General features: G+C 41.3%; 1 protein-coding gene across 2 annotated transcripts in view; it reads right to left on the bottom strand.

Moving 5' to 3' along the window:
• Window positions 1-3,839: 3,839 nt before the first annotated feature.
• The window catches only part of dock8 (dedicator of cytokinesis 8), an 83,539-nt gene continuing 67,081 nt past the window's right edge, over window positions 3,840-20,297 (bottom strand). For both annotated transcript variants that reach the window (XM_083784499.1, XM_083784500.1), the window contains 12 exons: window positions 18,997-19,155; window positions 18,550-18,650; window positions 16,373-16,565; window positions 15,048-15,191; window positions 14,532-14,663; window positions 14,178-14,312; window positions 13,756-13,842; window positions 13,131-13,367; window positions 12,454-12,597; window positions 9,491-9,597; window positions 6,867-7,037; window positions 3,840-5,613 (listed from right to left, as the gene is read on the bottom strand). In XM_083784499.1, the coding sequence (XP_083640625.1) occupies window positions 5,562-5,613; window positions 6,867-7,037; window positions 9,491-9,597; window positions 12,454-12,597; window positions 13,131-13,367; window positions 13,756-13,842; window positions 14,178-14,312; window positions 14,532-14,663; window positions 15,048-15,191; window positions 16,373-16,565; window positions 18,550-18,650; window positions 18,997-19,155 (1,662 nt within the window). In that variant the 3' untranslated portion in view covers window positions 3,840-5,561. The remainder of the gene's footprint in view (window positions 5,614-6,866; window positions 7,038-9,490; window positions 9,598-12,453; window positions 12,598-13,130; window positions 13,368-13,755; window positions 13,843-14,177; window positions 14,313-14,531; window positions 14,664-15,047; window positions 15,192-16,372; window positions 16,566-18,549; window positions 18,651-18,996; window positions 19,156-20,297) is intronic.

The raw sequence follows: 20,297 nt of genomic DNA, 5'->3' as shown, positions 1-20,297 counted from the left end.
CTGTCTCTCCAGCTCTTTAATAAATAGAAAAGGGTTTAATCAGGAGTTGTAGTAGCCACAGGATAATCTAAGCGGTGGATATTGCTCTTTTCTTCATGTCTTTATGTATGTAAATTGTCTTGTTGTTTGTGTTATGTCAAATGCGTGTATATGTGTTCTGCATATACTTGGCTGCTGTGTTGCAAGTTACTGAACACACACTATAGCAATGATTACTGTCACACTATAGAGCTATTTAACACTGTTACTGAACACACACTATAGCAATGATTACTGTCACAATATAGAGCTATTTAACACTGTTACTGAACACACACACTATAGCAATGATTACTGTCACAATATAGAGCTATTTAACACTGTTACTGAACACACACACTATAGCAATGATTACTGTCACAATATAGAGCTATTTAACACTGTTACTGAACACACACTATAGCAATGATTACTGTCACACTATAGAGCTATTTAACACTGTTACTGAACACACACTATAGCAATGATTACTGTCACAATACAGAGCAATTTAATTTAGGTAACCAAATTGACCCCAATAGTAGATCTTTACACTCTCAGTCTCAATAGTTCAATTGTTGTTAAGCATCTGCTTAATTTCCAAAAAAACTACACAATTAGAGAATGTAGAAGATTGCTACTTTTGATCCTTTGATTATATAATGCTGATTGTAGCATAGTGGTTAGTGACTGAGCTTTGTTAACATGAGTGCCCGGGATCGTTTCCCACCAATTTCAAAGAATGTTTGTTGCTTCGTGCCAATTTTCACAGAACGTTTGTCCTTTTACCTACCAAACAATACTATTTTCACCTCTAGTCGATTATTTATTCAGCGTTTGAGCCACGGACCACCATTTGAGGCCATCTAGTCTCTCAGACCCATTTGAGCCACTGACCACCATTGTGAGAGTCTATTAATGTGAAATGGTGGTCCGTGGCTCAAACATGTTATCACTTTTGAAGTTACTTGTTGTGTTTAGATATGTAAATACTACTCTTTAAAGCCGTGTTTCGGTAGTCGAGTGGGTACTGTCGACGGTTAGTAAACATTGAGGCCGGGCATAGTTGTTTATAAACCTTCGACACTAACCATTCGGCTACTGAAACACTGTTTTACAGTTTCGTACAAACATCATATATAAACATCATAACAAGTAACTTCAAGTGATAGACGTTTGAACACACAAACAACAACAGCGTTAAGTATTAAATAACATTTAATCACTTACTTGCTCCGAAGACGGACCCGCGATGGTGACGTGGCACGTTCCAAACAAACACTGACCAAACCTACCTCCACGCGTCTCTTCCGTATTTGAGGGCGGCGGCACTTCCTTCCGGTGTGAGGCCACGCCCGCGAGATTTAACCGCGAATCTATTGTAGTCCTCTTACGTTACATCCGGGTCCCTTGGTCCCATCCGCTTCTAATGCAAAATAGCTACATATGAACGCGTGAATTTTTTTTTTTTTTACAATAACGTTATTTGTCAGAAAGGAAGCCATTGAGGGTTAAAATGGGTCTTAATGCTTCTAACTCATATAACTGTCACCAACAACACTTTTAATGATATTACATGAAGCAGACAGCCCTGTGATGAAACCTTTAGCATTACACTGTGGTTAATAGGTTTTTATTCACAATGGAATGTTATTGTAGGCTACTCTTAATATATCATGGTGTAGCACAGCACAGTAGATTCATATTTCAATCGATCTGGGATGTTAAAATTGTGCAAAACTCTGTTCAATGAATGGCCTCTTCTGCTACATTAAACATTACTAAACATTAAACGTTACTTATACCTGTTATTGAGACTCCCATAGAGCATGTTGACATGGATAGCTTGGTTAGTAGTATCTCTGTTAGTTAATGCAGTTTGATTGATTAAATTAATAGCCTATTTTATTAGACAAAAATGTAGAACAGTAGTGTCATAGAGTGGAAAATGCCATTTGGTTTAATGTCACAGAATGCAGTGCCACGTAGAGCAGCATGATAAATGGTTAACTTTATAGTGTGTTCAAAAATGGCAGATCTGCAAGTTCAGTGTCTTGAATGAGATGTGCTGTGAGTTTGCATATCTGCTATTGTCCAGCATAGGACCGTTGCACAGTGAAGTATAAACAAGGCTTTAGGATTTATAAGTCGTTTTTAGAATATAATAGAATATTCACTCCAGTGAATAGCATTTATCCATTTAGATAACTTTTTGATGTTATTTAATTACTTATTTTTACACAGAAACATAATGTGTGTCTTTACAATAACTGTAATGTAATAATAATACTAATAATGTAATGTAATAATTATTAATTAAATAACCTTATTTTATTCTGAAGGCAACCGGATGTCTTAAATTAGCTAGCTCTCAGACAGGAAGTTCTAAATTAGCTCAAAAGACGGAGCCCACACACACCCCACCGTGACACCAAAAATCACACCCGTGTGAACTGAGTGGTGCAGCTCCCCCCCTCTCTCTCTCATTAGCAGGCAACATTGCAGCACTATATGCCTACCTCTCTCTGTTTCTGGCGCCCCCTACTGGTACCCTATAATCATATACTGGTGCTCATGACCACATGGGTACATGACCATATACATAGGTGTACGCGGACATTGCTGGTTGTAGGAGTGGTTGCACCACTAAAAAAAAGTACATTTACTCATTGAAGTACTACTAGTATAATTTAGAGGTATTTTTTGTTTACATCTCAGAGGCAATTACTTTTACTCCACTACAATTATTTGACAACTTAGTTATAGTTATATACTTTATAGATGTGTTGTATTACAAATTATAAACATAGGCTACTACAAAAATACAATAACCACTTCTCTGCTCTGCATTCTTTACAAAGAATTTTCTTCACCAATGTGTTTGTAAAGGATGAAGGATCATCTATTAACATATCCCACATTGGTTTCTATTCAACCACCCTAGGGGAATTTTTGACAGCTGCTAAAAGTTGGGGTACGTGTACCAACCATCAACAACCAATATAAGGCAAAATTTTCTAAATGTCATTGTGCTTTAAGTAGCATGTGTGATGTACAAATGTAATGAGGTCAGCACATTTGGGCACATTTGGGCAAGTGGCTATGGCCGAATTTAGCCCAAGGAGTGTTTTTCGTGTAAAACGAATGCTTGGAATTATTTCAGAATCATGAAAAACCCCTAGTTTGACACGTCACATGCTACTTTAAGTATAATGATATTTAGAACATTTTGCATATTCTAAATGTCATTATACCAATAGCCTATATCATAGGGCATAGGCTATTGGTTGTTGATGGTACCCCAACTTTCAGCAGCTGCCACAAAACCAATGTGGGATATATGTTAGTAGAAACACATTGGCGAAGAAAATTATTGGTAAGACATTTATTCCCAGATTTTATTAATATCCCCTGACTAGTAGATCTACTATTTTAAAACGATTTTTATGCATTTTTAAAGTTGTTTGTTTGAAATTATTTATTTAGGAATACCCTAGTTGTATCTCGTTTTCGACATTCTGCATAATGAGTACTTTCTACTTTTGGATTTGGTACATTAAATCATTTTAAGTATAGTATAGTTAAGTATAGACTTAACAAAATTAAGTACTTTTCCCATGCACACACGCGCACAAACACACACAAACGCGCACATCATACGCATGACTATAGACAGAAATGGTACCATCAAATTGAACATTAATGAGGACCCATACAGAGATGTTAAGTATCATTATACATGTAAGTCTGACACTTTCTTTGTATTGATTAATTAGTGCTACATTTCTGAGTTGATGAATTTGCAGTACAACACTTATATATTAAGTTTTATTCAGGTGCGTGACCTTGACATTTTGTGCATCAAAAGGAATTATAATTCCACATACAATGCATGTTAGCATAAAAAAAGGAAAAATGTACAGTTTCCAGTGCTTAAATGCCACTATTAATAACAAACAGATACCAATTGTCTATACATTTGTAATGGGTGGAGAAAACACATGGCCTAGGCTATAACAGAAAACTAAATGGAATGCAATGTGACATTTACTGCCAAGTAGAGAGCTTTCTATCTTGGAATGTATGCTGAAAGCACAATATGATGACTACCTCATAAAACATCACAGCTCTGGTTAGTAAACAACTAATGGTTTAAATGTGGCACTATAAGTCTAAATATCCTAACAAATAATGTATTTACAATCAATTAAGACACCACTGTTATATGTACAATGTTACTAAGAATTTATTGAGACCTGCATCATCACTGTGACACAAGAATCATGGTAATATAAAATGATTATTGCCATCGATCTAAAAATGTTTCTTTTCCGTAGAATAAAATGCAAAATAATCTCTCAAAGATTGTAAACATTTTCTTTGTAAGTGTCTAATTTATTATCAGCATTACATATATTATCATGTGGATTTAAAAATTAGCCTCATTTATCAACATACAGCTAAGTTATGTACCATGACCAATTCCATATCTGACTTCAGTGAAATTGTTTTGGTTCACTTTTAATAAGTTAAAACTCTGCTAATATCTACACAGGATATTGTTTCTAACAAAAAATAACATCAAGTACATGGACTTGGTAATCAAAGCAGGAATATGTTGCATCTATTTTTACAGTGAAATCCATCCATAGAATTGCTGTGCGGAGTGGCACATACCATCCAGTGACACTGAGAGGGGTGGATGCTCAGAAGCCCTTGAATCATCATCATTTGACATCAATCATTTAGTACAAAAAACGCTTCAGCACACAAGCAAAATATAATGCATATTGCCATTATACTATTCAAATGCATACACATTTATTTTTCACATTTCTGAGTGCACACATTGTCATAAGCATGCTTTGCTTAGGTGCGTGTGCGCACACACACACACACACACACACACACACACACACACACACACACACACACACACACACACACACACACACACACACACACACACACACACAGTCCCTGGGCCAGCAAGGACCTCTATTCTCATCCTCATCCAACCTGCCTACAGGTACCCAGTAAAATCCTCAGTTACAAATTAATACATTGACACTGAGGTTTTTTCTGTTCAGAGGGTTTGCAGCATTATCAGGACTTTAAGTCATCCCAAAAGTCAACACAAATAGAAGCAAGAACAGAAATATGAAGGTGCACTGGCATTTTGAATAAGCTTCACTGTGTTCACAATCTCTATCCCCACTGTTACGTAATGTCCTTATCCCACTTCCTCCTTCACTTCCTATGGCAAACAACTGACTAAGAATGAAAAAAGAAAAAACATGAGAATAAAGCAAAACACAGCAACCTTAAAAAAAAAAAAAAAAACACTAGAGTGGTCTTAGAAACTAGATTGTGTTGTTGTGAACAGACACGTTTGTACTGTAATTCTCCACCCCACACAGCATTGCAGGGCCATCTCCAGCGAGCCGTCCCTTTCTTCTGTCCTCTCCTCTTTCATCTTATCTCTTCTCCTCCCGTCTCTGCTGTGTGACATCCTTTTCTTTATGCTCGCTCAGAGATGCATCTCAGGAGTTTTCCTCTTGAGTTCTGCGGAAACTCAACCGTTTGAAGGAATCCCTTTGGGGGGGGGGGGGGGTACAGAAGAGGAGGGAGGAGGCAGGAAGAGCAGAGAGACATAAACACAAGATTAGGCGTGAAGAGAGGAGGTGGAGTCGGTAAAAAGGAGACAGGCAGAGAGAGAGAGAGCAGGGAAGGGGACCGTTTGGATCAGGTTTGCACGGTGTGGTAGGAGCACACAATAACAGCAAGATAAAATACATCCTCACATGTCAAAAAAGACATGCATTACAAACACTTAAGTCTACTGCTCTGAGATTGATTGAAAGCAACATGGCGTGGATGATGGACATTTAGCCAGACATGGGCCTTTATCAAAACATGCCTGTATCTGGTGACTGACATTGGGCAAGAGCAGGATTCAATTAAAAAAGAACTAAAGGAAATACAAACCGCCCCCTAAGGTCTTCCACTGCTGGCCTGCTCGCTTTGCCTAACAAAATGGCAACTAAAAAATACGGGGAAGCAGCTTTTTGCTTCTACGGGCCGTCAGCATGGAACAAGCTCCCACTGTACAGGCAGCCTCTGTAGACATTTTTAAAGCACAGCTCAAGACCCACTTCTACAACATTGCTTTTAATTGCTCTTTTATTTTTTGTTATTCATGTCCTCACTGTATTGAATTACTGCTTGTATTTTAATGTCGTTGCCTTGCTTTTCTTTTTTATTCTCCATTGTTCTGTAAAGCACTTTGAGCTGCATTTCATGTCATGAAAGGTGCTATACAAATAAAGTTTTATTATTATTATTATCTGCTATTTTCACTATACTAAACTCTCAGCATTGTCTTCAACAAACACACAATGTATTACAATGGTCAAAGTCTCTCTAGTCCAAGTCGCACACATCGGGCAGAAAGGGAAAGTGTCTTTGGTGCTGAATCACAACAGTGACAGCGGGAGATGACACAAAACACTCAAGTTTAATGCTGGTAAAATGCTCTTCCACACCCTGAGTGATCCTAGGACTTCCGAAGAAGAAGACACCCGGAAATAACATGATCTGAAAAACTCCAAGCCGGTTTAGTCTAAACAGTCTTTTGGGGGAAACAAGCAATAATATTCAACTACCAATAACTAATCATGTACAGATTAATAATACAATTTATATAGCACTTTTCTACTACTCAACGTCGCTTCACAAAACAGACATAAAATAAAAACTACTGCATTACGAAAAAACTAGATTAAAAGAAAAGAAAAACTATAGAACTATGGTTCTTCCAAAGAACATACCTGTCTACAGATATTTACCTGTGCTCCAGAAGTGGTCTGATGATGGGTTTGTACAGCTCAGGGATCTTCCTCTCCAGCATAGGCCTCAGGCTTTCTCTCAGGCGATTGTAGTTCTTCTTCAGCTCCTGCTGATACTCCTTCTGGTCTGATGTGATCAGGTACTTGTTCTTCTCAACCGCCTCCCCACATCTACACGGTGGAGAAGAGGAGAGCAGAGCAGAGGAAAGATGAGGAGAGGAGGTGGGTATACTGTAAGTGAGAAATGTCTAGTGGAACGGTAGAATGAATGAATGGCTGCATGACATCACCTATATTGGTGCACAGTTCCTCTCTATAAGGGTTAACAATGTACTTGACAGTATATGGAGCGCCTTGTTGGTAGTTTCCAAGTATTCTCTGCTATAATGAGAACCTAACGATGTCTTCCCTACAGGGCCGTTTCCAAGACATCTGTATTAGCAGTGGAACAAAATAGACTTTCACGGTCACAAATGGCTGAGAAATAAAATCCTATTCTTCCCCATATGCCGAGAAAGGGAGAGTACATGGTGACAGCTGAACACCACAGGCTCTGAAGTCAGTGCAGAGGACAGGTATGGGGTGTTCCATCATGACATGTATAAGGGCCAAATCCTGGTGTGGGCAGGAAAGCGGAGAGACGGTGAAGATTGCAAACACATGTCTGAGTTTATCTCTCTGCTTTTAATGAGAGTAATATGGAAAACGGCAATGTTGTGTAACAGTATACAGTAAATGTGCACATCGTCTATGAACTGCCGATGAGAATTTTCCATCGCATCTGCGGATATTTAATTAACTCACTTCCTGTCTTGAAATGTACAGAGAATGCGACTGTGAATGATATTATATTTTGTAAATTCATAGATTTACTTGCCAAGGAACTCCTTCTCACAGTATATGTGACCCATTCCTTATTCTTCTAGTACTGTTACGAATGCTAGGTTGCTTTTTGTCTCCCTTTTGGTTTGTTCCTTTTACATTTTCGTGTGTTTTCCTAATTGAACAACACAAACTGCGATTGGATAGAGCTTCCATATTTGGAAGATGTAACCTGAATGACATTATGTCACAACATTATGTCAACACCACATTCTTCTGAAGTTTGTGTTACTGTTTAATGCACAGGCTTTAGGGGCTAAAACTACAACTGGACACCAAGCTCAGGGGGGCACCAAACACCTGGCCAAAAAACAAATAAACACTGCAGTTAGTAACAGCAGCAACATTTGTCCTACGGCTGCAGAAGTAGTGCTGAAATGTTGCCGTGTCGGTAGCAACCTCCAATTATATACTGTATACAAACAAATAGAAATAAATAAAATGAATGCCATTATACCGATAAATACCTGTGACTACTGCTCATTTGTCCCAATGTCAATTGAAACCTCTTTCAGTAAAGACAAAAGCCAGATGTTAGGATTTTTTGTCCATTGGCAAAAAGGGCTTGAACCCTTAGCATCTCTATGAACCCTTATACAGTAGCATCTCTATTCTTGGGCAAACATTCAGTGAAAATAGCAGATCTGGGCGCCTGCTGGCCTAGTGGTCCAGGCGCATGCCACATATAGGCTCTGGCCTGACAGCACGTCGCGTGTTGGAGTCCCGTTCATGACAACCTTTGCTGCATGTCTCTCCCCTTCTCTCTTTCCTGTCTGTCTTCACTGTAACTATCAATAAAGGCACAAAAGCCAAAAACACGTACAATATTGCCCTTTATAATGATGCTGATACACTGTATAGAGTCACTGTGGGCAGAGTTACTTGTTACATACTGTACATACAGCCTCAATAATATTAAGAAGAATTAATTATTACTGAAATAAGCAGGATTAAGGAATGGGTGACATTTGAAAGATTAGACATGAGCTCCAACGTATGAGGTGGAAAGAATAGCATACAAGTGAAGCTTTCCTTAATTCCATTTTGAAAAAAAGAAAAGAAAAAAAAACATGGCATAGTTCTGTAGAAATGAGTCTCATCTTGCATGCATTAGGGGGGAAAATTATGTTTGGGAAATTACTGTAAATATTTGCTGACCTCCTCGCAGCACAACAGTTGGAATGTGATGTACTGTAAGCTAAGGATATTAAAATGAAAAGATTGTCCTGTTATGTAGATGTATACACACATGCAAATACACACTCAGATGTTTTGAATATTCAAAAACATATTCAAACAACTCTTGGGAACAATCATGTTTTGCAACTGCATTGAAATTAAAACCAGCTGAGCAATATTATGGGGGAAAAACATCTTTATATGTCATGTGGGAAATGGAAAAAGACCTTGTCAAGATGAGTTATAATAAATCACATTCATCATACCTGTCAGTCTTCCCTGAAGTATCATCCAATATATATATTATCAGCCCCATCTCTCCAACAGTCACAGTACCCTCTTTACATGGTCAAATCCTGGGTGTTCATTTAACTCAACGAGTCAACAAGTGTACAAATGCACCCGAAATTAACTCTCACTCCCTAAGGGGACAAATAAATATGATGGAGGAGCCTGTTCGGATACTGGCCCACCACAGGTTCAAAGGGCTTTCCCCCTCTTTTCTGAGTTGTCGCAACATGTTATGTACGTTAGACTGGATCTAGGTTTGGACCGGATCGTACCTCATAATGAACTCTTTAAAACACAGCCGTAGTTTGTTGTGGTGACGGAAGAGCTTGGGGTCCGCTGGGATCTCATTCAGGAAAACCTGGGCCACCTCCAACGGGCCCTGCAGAGAGGAGGAAGAATAAAGAGAAAGGAAAAGTTCAACCGGTGTGCATGTGCATTTAACCCATTTTAGGCGGGAACCCCTTTTGGTGTAATAAATGGATAAAATAAATACTTATACTTGGTTATTTTCAAACAGACATTTATAGAATCTGATCTCAGGTCAGAATGGGTTAAAGAACAGGGTAAAGAATTATTCTCTCTCACTCTGAGGAAGATGGCTTGCTAGTGGGTGAACTGCTACTGCGAACCAGATTTCGATTTCGAACACAAGGGGACAAAAAAGAAACATTCAGCCAACATCACTTGCAAACCCCCGTGCCGACCTGCCATTTGTCTTCCTATACGCCCTGTGTGAGATCTTGTTATCCTATCATAAAACCACAGCGAGGCTCATTCGCCCACCGTCATGACAGGCACATCTAAACAGAGCTGATTAGCATTACTAACAGCTCTCTTGGGCTAGAGCATGGACAGACATCCCCAAAACACGATATCTCTTCCATTATTACAGAGTTATATGTTTACAGGGGCTGCTGCTGAACATTATACTGTATACAGTATATATATAATAGCAGTTCGGGCCATGCAGCCCTCGCACATTTGCGGTTTGGGCCGCTACTTGACCCTCACACCTACGATGCACCGCCAATTCGACCGATGTCTGAGTCCCGACTGTCCCTTTTTTGCCCATACTGTATATGGAGATCTCTGTATCTGTCAGGCCTTGTCCGTTTATACCCAATGGAGATCCCTGATGTCATCAGTAATCAGTATATATATATATATATATATATATATATATATATATATATATAGGCATATATAGGCATATATGGATATATCGGTGGTGGATTCTGGACAACCGCATACCGAACTACACAATGGTGGGCATCGTACTCCCCTGAATCCTTGCCAAACCCATCTATATGCCTCTATATTGGGATGACGGGTGTGTTTATGGTTATGTCTGAGTCAGAGTGACGTGGCCGTGGTCTGGTAGCCGTCTGGCCCTCCCACTAGCCACATTTCCCATCAGTCAGTCAGTCAGTGTATCACTCAAAATCCCCATATATGGTGAAAGCCCCCAAATATGGTGCCCAAGTCTCGTAACATAACGTGACAGCATCAGGGATGTCATAGTTACTATGACATTAATTGCGACAGCAGGTCGCATTTACTATGACATAGTAAATGCGACCTGCTGTCGCAATTAAGCCCATATATGGAGATCCCTGATGTCAACAACATTAGTATATGGATATATGTCAGAACCTGTTCAGACATGCCAACCGCCATAAAACCCCATGAAGAAGAAGAAGAAGACATTCCATATGTTGATCCTTCCCCATCCATCCTTCCTCTTTGATGTGTCCCTTTTGACTGATACCTGTCCATTTAAACTCCCTACCCCAAAGTTATTTGTGCAGCGGCGACGGCAGCCAGCGGAAACTAGAGTTCTCACAACATGCCCGAAAATTAAGGCCCGGCCTTACCTGGGCCCTCATCAAACCCTGTACACTCAAGACACTGCCCCCCCCCCCCCCCCCCCCCCCTGTTACAGGCCAGACGCTCAATTGCGCTATGTTGGAAGAATGTCAATGCCCCTACGATCGGCTTTTGGCTGAGGAACTTAACAACCAGTTTGGCACATGAGAAACTAACATATGTAATTAGGAAGAAACCTGCAGTATTCTATAAGATATGGGAGAAGTTCTTGGACTTCATTAAGCGAGGTGATATTGAAGAGGCTTTGGATGTATAGTGGTTAATTGGAGTAGTCAGCTGTGGGGTGGGGGTAGGGAACTGTGCATTTGTTTGTTTAACTGTATGTAATGTGTTTTGTTTAACTGTATGTAATGTGTTTTATTTTCGTTTTATTTTTAGTTTTGTCATTATTATTTTTGTTCTGTATTTATTGTCAAATAATTTTGTGATAAGATTTTGTTTGTATTTGTGCTGCCATGGGGATGTGGTGGGGGGGGAAATATATGTAAATTGTTTTGAAAATACTTCTTTGTACTTTAAAGAAAATCAATAAACATATGTTTAAAAAAAAAGAAAAAAAGACACTGCCCCCACTGCCACCCTTAGATCTACATAAATATAGAGCTGAACTGTTCTGACATCTGACCTCATCAAACCCTGTAGACTGAAGACACGCTCCATATATGGCCACTGCACACGACCTCGCCCTCAGGCGTCTTACTGGTAATATAGGATAGTATATAGATATAGATACATAGATGATATATAGCCATCATGTTGAAACACGGGGCCTGTCAGATTTAGAATATAGAAGACGAAGCATCTGGGGGGGTGGGGCTGTTGTAGCAGCTAGCTCTGTCATTACTCCAACATTTAGCCGACAGGCGCTAGGAGCCATCAGATCAAAGAGAGCTGCAGTTCAGCGGTGTGCCATGCGGCACAGGAACATGAAAGGGGAGAAGGGGATGCCAATTGATGTTTTAACTAAATCAGGAGAGAAGGCAGAGAGAGGAGGGAGGATTAGGGGCAGCGGATGGACTGAGGGCTTTGATGTGCAATCAACGTCACGTCCCCCCACCTGTGCCCTGTGATTACTGCACTATGGAAACTGTAAATGTCTTCAATAAATACAGGTTGGTTTATGTTTGTTTATGCTAATGAGAATCCGTCTGGGATTAAGAGAAAAGGACAAGATGTTGCTACGCAGAGGGCAATAATTTAAAAGAAGAACAGATCATTTGCCAATCATTTTGTTCATTGAATTAAATAGACCTCAACAGAGCAGGTGCTTTGTGTTATGACAAGAAGGGATTAGATGGGGAAACGGTAAATAATAGCTAGCGCTCCCCACTCGGTAGCTGTATGATACCTGGTTAACGGTCGCTCCCACAGAGCCTTGCAGCAGCATCTGTAGCATCTTAGCATCTGGCTGCTCTCTGTGTGTGGCAATGGCTAGCTCTCTCGTCTTCTTCTGCATGTCTTCAATCGCCACCTCAATAGGAGTCAGATCAAACTGGAGAGACAAGACAGAAAGAATGGTGAAAATGCGCCAGTTGTAAAATGATGCCATGGCGGGTGATTCCAAACCTCTGTTCGCAGGGACATTCCGTTAAAAAAATGCTGTTTTCTACTGTCATCCAAAATCAATATGAGCCAGTTGGATCCTGATTTGTAAAGTGTGATCAAAACTCCTGTATGTTGTGTTATTTTATTTCTTCCAACTCTTCTAAAGATGATTCTGTTTCTGAAAGCCAGAAATGAGAAGAGAAGAACCTAAGCCTTGAGCTACTTCATTTACAATGACACATAAGTACCCAGGGACATCTTACAGGGTTATCCCTTGGTCACGCAAGGGCTTCAATGAAATTGAGGCTCTAATAGTTGAAAGAGCTCAAACTTCAAATTCCACTTGAACGTAAAAATATGTGAGTTGACATGAGTACTGCATGCTTAAGATCAAAGAATTGCAGCATAGATCACAAATATCAAGCATACAGACATTACATTTTTGTGTTATGTACCGAGGCAGTAGAACATGGAGCCTACCTCCTCTTTCTGTATGACGTTGATGCGAGTCTTGATGTACGGGAAGGCATGCATGGTGGTCAGGATGGTCTTCCTCTTGTACTGCTCGTTCAGCTCTCCCCGCGGCCGGCCACTCTTGGTGAACGGCGTGGTGTACATGAAGCGTCGCAGGTTGAAGTTCTTCTCAAAGTTCGTCAGCCGGTCTTTCATCTCATAATCGTCAAAGTAGGGCTCCACGAAGGTGATCTGGATGTATGCCTGCATTTGGATATGGTAATTATTAAATAAGGCAATGCACAATATTGATGTTTGACCACTAGGCCAGCAGGCGCCCAGATCTGCTATTTATTAAATGACCAATACAACTTAAATCAGTGTTTAGTCAGTAGCCTGGCTTTCTGATGAAAATAAACTATTCATTATACAAGTATTAATCAATTAAATGGTTAATCATTAACATACCAACTACATGGTCATTGGTCAATGGTTCTGTAATGTACATTTAGTGTGTAAGGAGTTATTCAGAATAATGATAACAGTTGCAACAGTAGATTAAAAGGGGTGTAAGTGATATTTGCGTGATAAATTCTCAAGCATTGCATCACCATAAGTACAAGTGGATTCATTCTAATACTCTCTTAACTACCTTGCAGGGATTGAGTTTGTTCCGGTCCACTGGTATGGAGTCTTTGATCATCTCCAAGGAGTCTCCAAAACACTGACTGTAGAAGTTCTAGATTCAGAGGATACAGTGATATAGTTTAATATAAAGTTATATGCTGCTATATAGTATAAAGAGTGATACTGTATTACAGCCCTATTACACTCAAGGACCTTTTTTCAGCTTACTATAGCAGTTAGATGACAGAAAGTTATAAATGCTTCACTTAAACACCCTTGGTGCGCACGCACACGCACACACACACACACACACACACACACACACACACACACACACACACACACACACACACACACACACACACACACACACACACACACACACACACACACACACACACACACACACACACACACACACACACACACACACACACACACACTTGCCTCTAGTCTTTGGGATATCTCAGGCAGATGTGTGATCCCTGGTTCCTTGTAAACAAATTCTCGTTCATCCAGGTCCCCAAACTTGGCTCCATAAAAACCCACCCGGAAATAAGTCCCAAACATCCTCTTATGTCCCTGGAAGAAAGAAATAATTAGACTCATATTGCCATTACTCATTAAAGAAAATTTATCAAAGATAAAAACAAAGTTACAATCATCTAGTGTCATATTCAGTGTGCCATCTCCTTCAAATTACTTTATTGACAACCAGTAGGTGTCCTACCGTATAATTATAAATCAGATATGCTGTGTAGTAATTAACCCGCCTGATGAAACAAAAGCAAAGAAACATACCTTCTCAATGATGTTATCAAAGGCTCTGTGCAGTTTGTCGTGGGTGGAAGTCAGCTTTCTGAAATCTCTGCGTGCCTCCAGGATTGGGATGATGATTTTATAGACTTCATTCACTGCCTCGTACAGGCTCCCCTAATAAGACATTACTGTTGGTTAGCAGAATCATGATATCATTCAAGAGGGAAAGTTTTATCTATTAACATTAAAAGGCAATTTAGCTGGGGACCCATTGGAACCCCCTCAAGGACCCCACTTTGAGAGCCACTGCACTAGGGTTCATGTGGTTAAACTATGACTGCTGTAGTCCTTTCAAGCCTCATTAAGTGATCTGTGGCAGTGATAAATAAGGGGAATTATACTGCCATGTGTGAAAACAAGCCAACTCTCCAGCACCCCTTCACACACCCTATGGAAGCCAAGGTGTGACAAACTTAGCTACTACCGGTGTAAGTTTACAATACAGTTTTAAGATCATTTTCTACATATTTTAAGATTTAACGTCATTGCAGGCCTTACTCTGCTGAAGAGCTCTGCGGCCTGCTCGAGCAGCCCGACCAGCCCATTCTCTGTGAAGTAGCGTCCTGAACACACCCCATCCTCGTCAGGGGACAGGATGTCGTCCGACACGGCAGACTCCTCCAGCACGTTAGAGGAGATGTTCTGTGGAAGGAATCGGTCAGTTGATCAATCGGCTACCGTCCTAATTAATCAAATGATCGATGGGCTGACCCATGGGCGCGCAAGAGGAGATTTCCTACAGTGGGAAATGGAACTAATCAGATAATCATTCGATCAATGGCCTGCTGCTGACTGCTACAGGTCAGGATGTCCTGTGCCGTGCCAGCCCCACAGCAGTGCTCGTCTATGTCTGACTCACTGACTCACGGACATGGTTTGTTTTCAGGTGAGAGGGACAGTCTGAAGCATGACTCACTATTCTGTTCTCTGTTGAAGATAGCCCCCAAACACAGGTGTCTTTGGTAGGCTATAAGTAGAGGTGCTGACCCAGCAGAACAACCCATCCAGCAGGCAGGAAGATCAGGTGCACACGCAGCAATTGGCTTTCTTTTTAGTTATTGTATTGATATCGACAAATTGATGTACTATGAATGAACTAGGGGTGTAAAAGTTGAAACAAATCGATTGAATCGATTATAAAAAAGGAATTGAAAATGTAATAAAATAATTCAATAAAAACTAAACAAACAAAAACAGAAGGAAATAGCCTATCTACAAGCTCATGATGTGATGCATTGTGAGCTTGTAGATTGAATATTTTTGCGCAACACAAAATGTACTAAAGAATTTGCTACAAATTGCAAACTACAGCGTGTACTGTCTGTGCACCTGACTTACTAGCCAGTCACTACTGTATCTTGGTACAAAAATGCATTCATTGCATCGCAACCATTAGTTACAGTACAGTGTACAGTGTACAGTACATGGCTAACGTCTTGAGAGTACAGCTCCCCCATCTGGACACACAGGTCACTGAGGGGACCAGCAGCAGCAGAGGAGTAATGCAGTGTGGTGCATAGGACCCAAACACCCACTACAAGCACAGCTAGTAGTCAAGGGTTTTTACATTTCTTTTACATTTCAAAGGTAATTTGTCACATGCACTTAAAATAAAGCTGTGGCAAAATGCAAGCAATTCAATTCTTAAATAATAAATACAATACAATATGTGCCTATTAAGCATAATATTGTGTTAATCTAATTTGTCTGAACCAACAAGGTTCATGCTTCCGTACATTCTGTGTGTGTGTGTGTGTGTGTGTGTGTGTGTGTGTGTGTGTGTGTGTGTGTGTGTGTGTGTGAACGCATGCAGCACCCTCTACCTGGAAGGTGACACTGCCCACGGGCAGGTACTTGTGGTCCTCCAGCATGCTGAGGTACTCTGCCACCAGGGCGGCGGCGTGGACCAGGCACATGGCAGACTCTGTGTAACACTTCCTGTTGTTGTGCTTCTCCGCCATGTTGTGCAGCCAGGTCAGACGGAGGTCAGGGGACGTCTGGTAGCCCTTGGCTATCCTGAGGAGGGAGGTTGTATCAGGCAGTCATCAGCATACTGTAGATTTATGGCTCTTATTGCTCCCCTTGCACTACTTATGTACAATTTAACTTTTCTGCATCCTTCGATTGCGTTCAGCTGTCAGAGCAGTCACGGGCAACAGTCCATTTAGAGGTTACAACACCATGCCAAAGTTGTGAAATGTGCAATATTGTGTCCTTTAGGATCTGTAACCGCAGTGTACACTCAGTGTTTTTCTAAATTGGCTTTCATATGGGCCATTCCTTTTTCTTTTTTTATACCAGCGACTCCCTGGAGAGAGGTGTGTTTCTTTTTCTTTTTGGGGGGGGGGGGGGGGGTGTGGGTTATGAACATATGGAGTGTTCTGGATGAACCATGACGCATCCCATATGATTCAATGGGTTCAAGATTGATAATGTAAGTGGGTTTACTGTGATGTACCCAGGAAACAGGTGGGCATTTAATGTATACTGTACATGTATATAGCGTCAAATACACTACTTTAAGCTACTACATCACACACAAAAAGCCAAAACTTTAACAAAAAGTGAACTGAGTGGTGCAACTCCCAGCCCCCCCCCCCCCCCCCCCCCCCCCCCTCCCTCTCTCTCTCTCTCTCTCTATTTAGCCGGCAACAGTGCAGCACTATCTCTCTCTCTGTTTCTGGCACAACAGCGCCCCTACTGGTACTAATAGTCATGTCATACTGGTACTCATTAACACATTAACGTCACATAGGCGAACACATAGGCGAACACAGACATTGCTGTTTCTTGGAGTGGTTGCACCACTCAAAAATGATAGAGATAGCCTTCCTGTGACTACATAAACAGTAGTGAAAAAGGACAATGCAAAAAGGGGTGAATTATTGTGTCTAATTCAAGCCAGATGAGTCCATGAAATTGGGTATAAATATATGTAAGCAGCATCTGGACACCAAATGTCAAATATAAGTGTGTGTGTGTGTGTGTGTGTGTGTGTGTGTGTGTGTGTGTGTGTGTGTGTGTGTGTGTGTGTGTGCTGAAGTGAAATAGGTATGTGTGTTTTAAGTGCTGGAGTGTTCCGGGTGTACTGAGGCAGTCTTAATGCATTTGTCATGAGCAATACAAATATGGAAATGGTTTTCCAGTTGGCATAATACACGAATAATCACTAGGAGAGCGACAAGCATATAATATGGTGGGGCCCATGAATGAATTCATTTATGGGAGAGTGAACATACTTTTGGGTATGAATAAATATATGCATCTCGAGACCAAATGTCTTCTACACAAATGACTCGAGTGTGTTTGGGAGTTGAACACAGAACGTCTGGGTGAGCAGTGCACAGCACAGGTGAGTCCGTCAAGCTAACTAGCTATTCTGCTCAGATGCTGCATGCCCATGCATGCGCACACGCACGGTCGCACACATGCACACACACACACACACACACACACATCAGGTGACTGTGACTAAAATCCAAACAGAAAGTTGCATGATGAATGACACTTGTACTAGGAGACATTAGCAGACATGCATGGAAGGAGCCTAAATCAACATACCACACATGTATGCAGTCTTTGTGTCTGTTCTTCACCACATGAGCACACACACACACACACAGACACACGCACACGCACACACACACACACACACACACACACACACACCTTTTTTTTCATTTGCATATACACAAAGCTAGATCAGAGGGCTAAACTGCTACCACATGGTTGCCATAGTGAGGGCGGCAAATAGAAGCAAAACAGCCCCGACCACAGAGAAATAAGAACCAGCGGCATGACAAGACAGGAGACACATGTAGAGAGTATAAACAGTATAGACAGAGAGCTGCACAGAGACATAGACAGTGAGAGAAACTTGAGACAGATAGATAGAAGGAGAGATACACAGATACGACATATCTGTAGATAGATACACCGACAGTTACTTTAAACAGACAGATGGATATGACAGACAGACATACAGACAGACGTGTCTCACCTGTACATGAGGTCCATAAGCATCTCGGGATCTTCCTGGAACTCTCTCATCTTCACCGTGTCTGATAAAATACTGTTGAGGTTCCTCAGAAGCTCGTCCACCTGTTGATACCAAAACAACATGATGCTACAGCATAGTACTGTAGGTATACTGACCAGGGGGGAGGGGGGGTCCTCTTTGCCCTGTACAGTTACCACCAGTTATCGTCCATTTTCGGTGAAAAGATTTCTTCAGTATATAGAATCTAGTGTGGTATACTATGTACTGTATGTACACTGTACACACTGTATGTGCCCCGGGAATCCGGAACCAACATTGAGGAACCAGAATGAGTTGTATAGTGGATCAAGAGGACTTGATCCACTATAGAATTACAATACTGTTGGTTCTCAAGCGTTTTAAGGAAGCGTAAAATGGGTCAAATCCAAAAGGATCCCGTTAGCCTACCTGTGAAGGCAGCTGTGTGTTCTGCATTTCAGCGTCCTCCTCTGCGTACGACAGGATGGTGCGCAGCGAGCGCCGCAGGTATTCCTCGTGGAAGTCTGCCGACTGGCCCACCAGAGAGGCCAGAGACATGGTCACCTGCATCTTCACCCTGGAGAAGTTCTGACCGGGACATGACAAGACATTAGACAATCATGCTTTTAACCACTTTAACCATTTATATGTTGGCTATAAAAAAAATATTAATATTAACATTAATATGTAATATATCAGTATCGGACAATTTGACCCTGCATATTATCGATAATGTGTGTATGTGCGCGCCTACACACAGAGACACACAACATTTTCTTATTTTTGTTTTGTAGGGTATAGGTACTGATCTCCTTCTCCGTCCTCCAGCCAGAGAAGCGGAGCGGCAGGGGCGGTATTGCAGTCACTGTACCACACGAAAAGAGAGTTCGGGCATCTGGATAGGATGCCTCTCGGGCGTCTCCCTAGGGAGGGGTCCTAGAGGCACGTCCCACTGGGAGGAGACCCCGGGGCAGACCAATGGGCAGTTGAAGTTGACTCACTGGCCTTGGAACGTCTCGGGATCCCCCAGGAGGATGTCATTAATGTTGCTCTGGAGAGGGAAGTCTGGAGCACTCTGGTGGAGCTGTTGCCCCCGCGACCCGACTACGGCTAAGCGGTTGAAGATGGACGGATGGATGGATGGGTAGTTATTGTAGGTAGATTTTATTTTATTTTGTTTTATTTGATTACTTTTCACGTAAGCTTCATAGTAATGTTTTCCGGAGTAAATCTTTACCGGTGTCCCTATTTTGGTCATTATAGACAATCGTCAAAAATGGTCATATATACAGGGCAAGTGGTTAGGAAAGGGGATGGGTTTCATTTAAGTGAGCTGATATTGCTGGTAATGGAAGTGGCAAGAAGTACCCTCTCTGAAAAACTAAGTAATACCAGCCCTGGAAGATTTCTTTGCTTCATTCATTACCCCATTTGTCCCCCTGTCCCCCTCACTGCCTGCCTGTGTCTCTCCATTTCTCACACACAGCGGTGTCCTAGATAGCAGGGCTGACAAACATCATTTCCATCCATCTCAGAGAGTGTGTACAGTATATATATGCCGATCTGTGTGTGTGTGTGTGTGTGTGTGTGTGTGTGTGTGTGTAGTCCCCATCTATCTCCAGTACAGGGCCAGCTAAGCGGGAAATGATCTCCCATTAGCACAGACATAATCACCCATGGATCATCTCTACGGCCCCATTCTGTTCAACTGAGCATGGAGCCAGAGACTA

Source organism: Protomyctophum parallelum (assembly GCF_964188405.1).
Source record: "Protomyctophum parallelum genome assembly, chromosome: 15".
Lineage (NCBI taxonomy): Eukaryota > Metazoa > Chordata > Actinopteri > Myctophiformes > Myctophidae > Protomyctophum > Protomyctophum parallelum.
The sequence above is the reverse complement of the archived record's forward strand: the minus strand, read 5'-3'. Positions and strand labels throughout refer to the sequence as shown.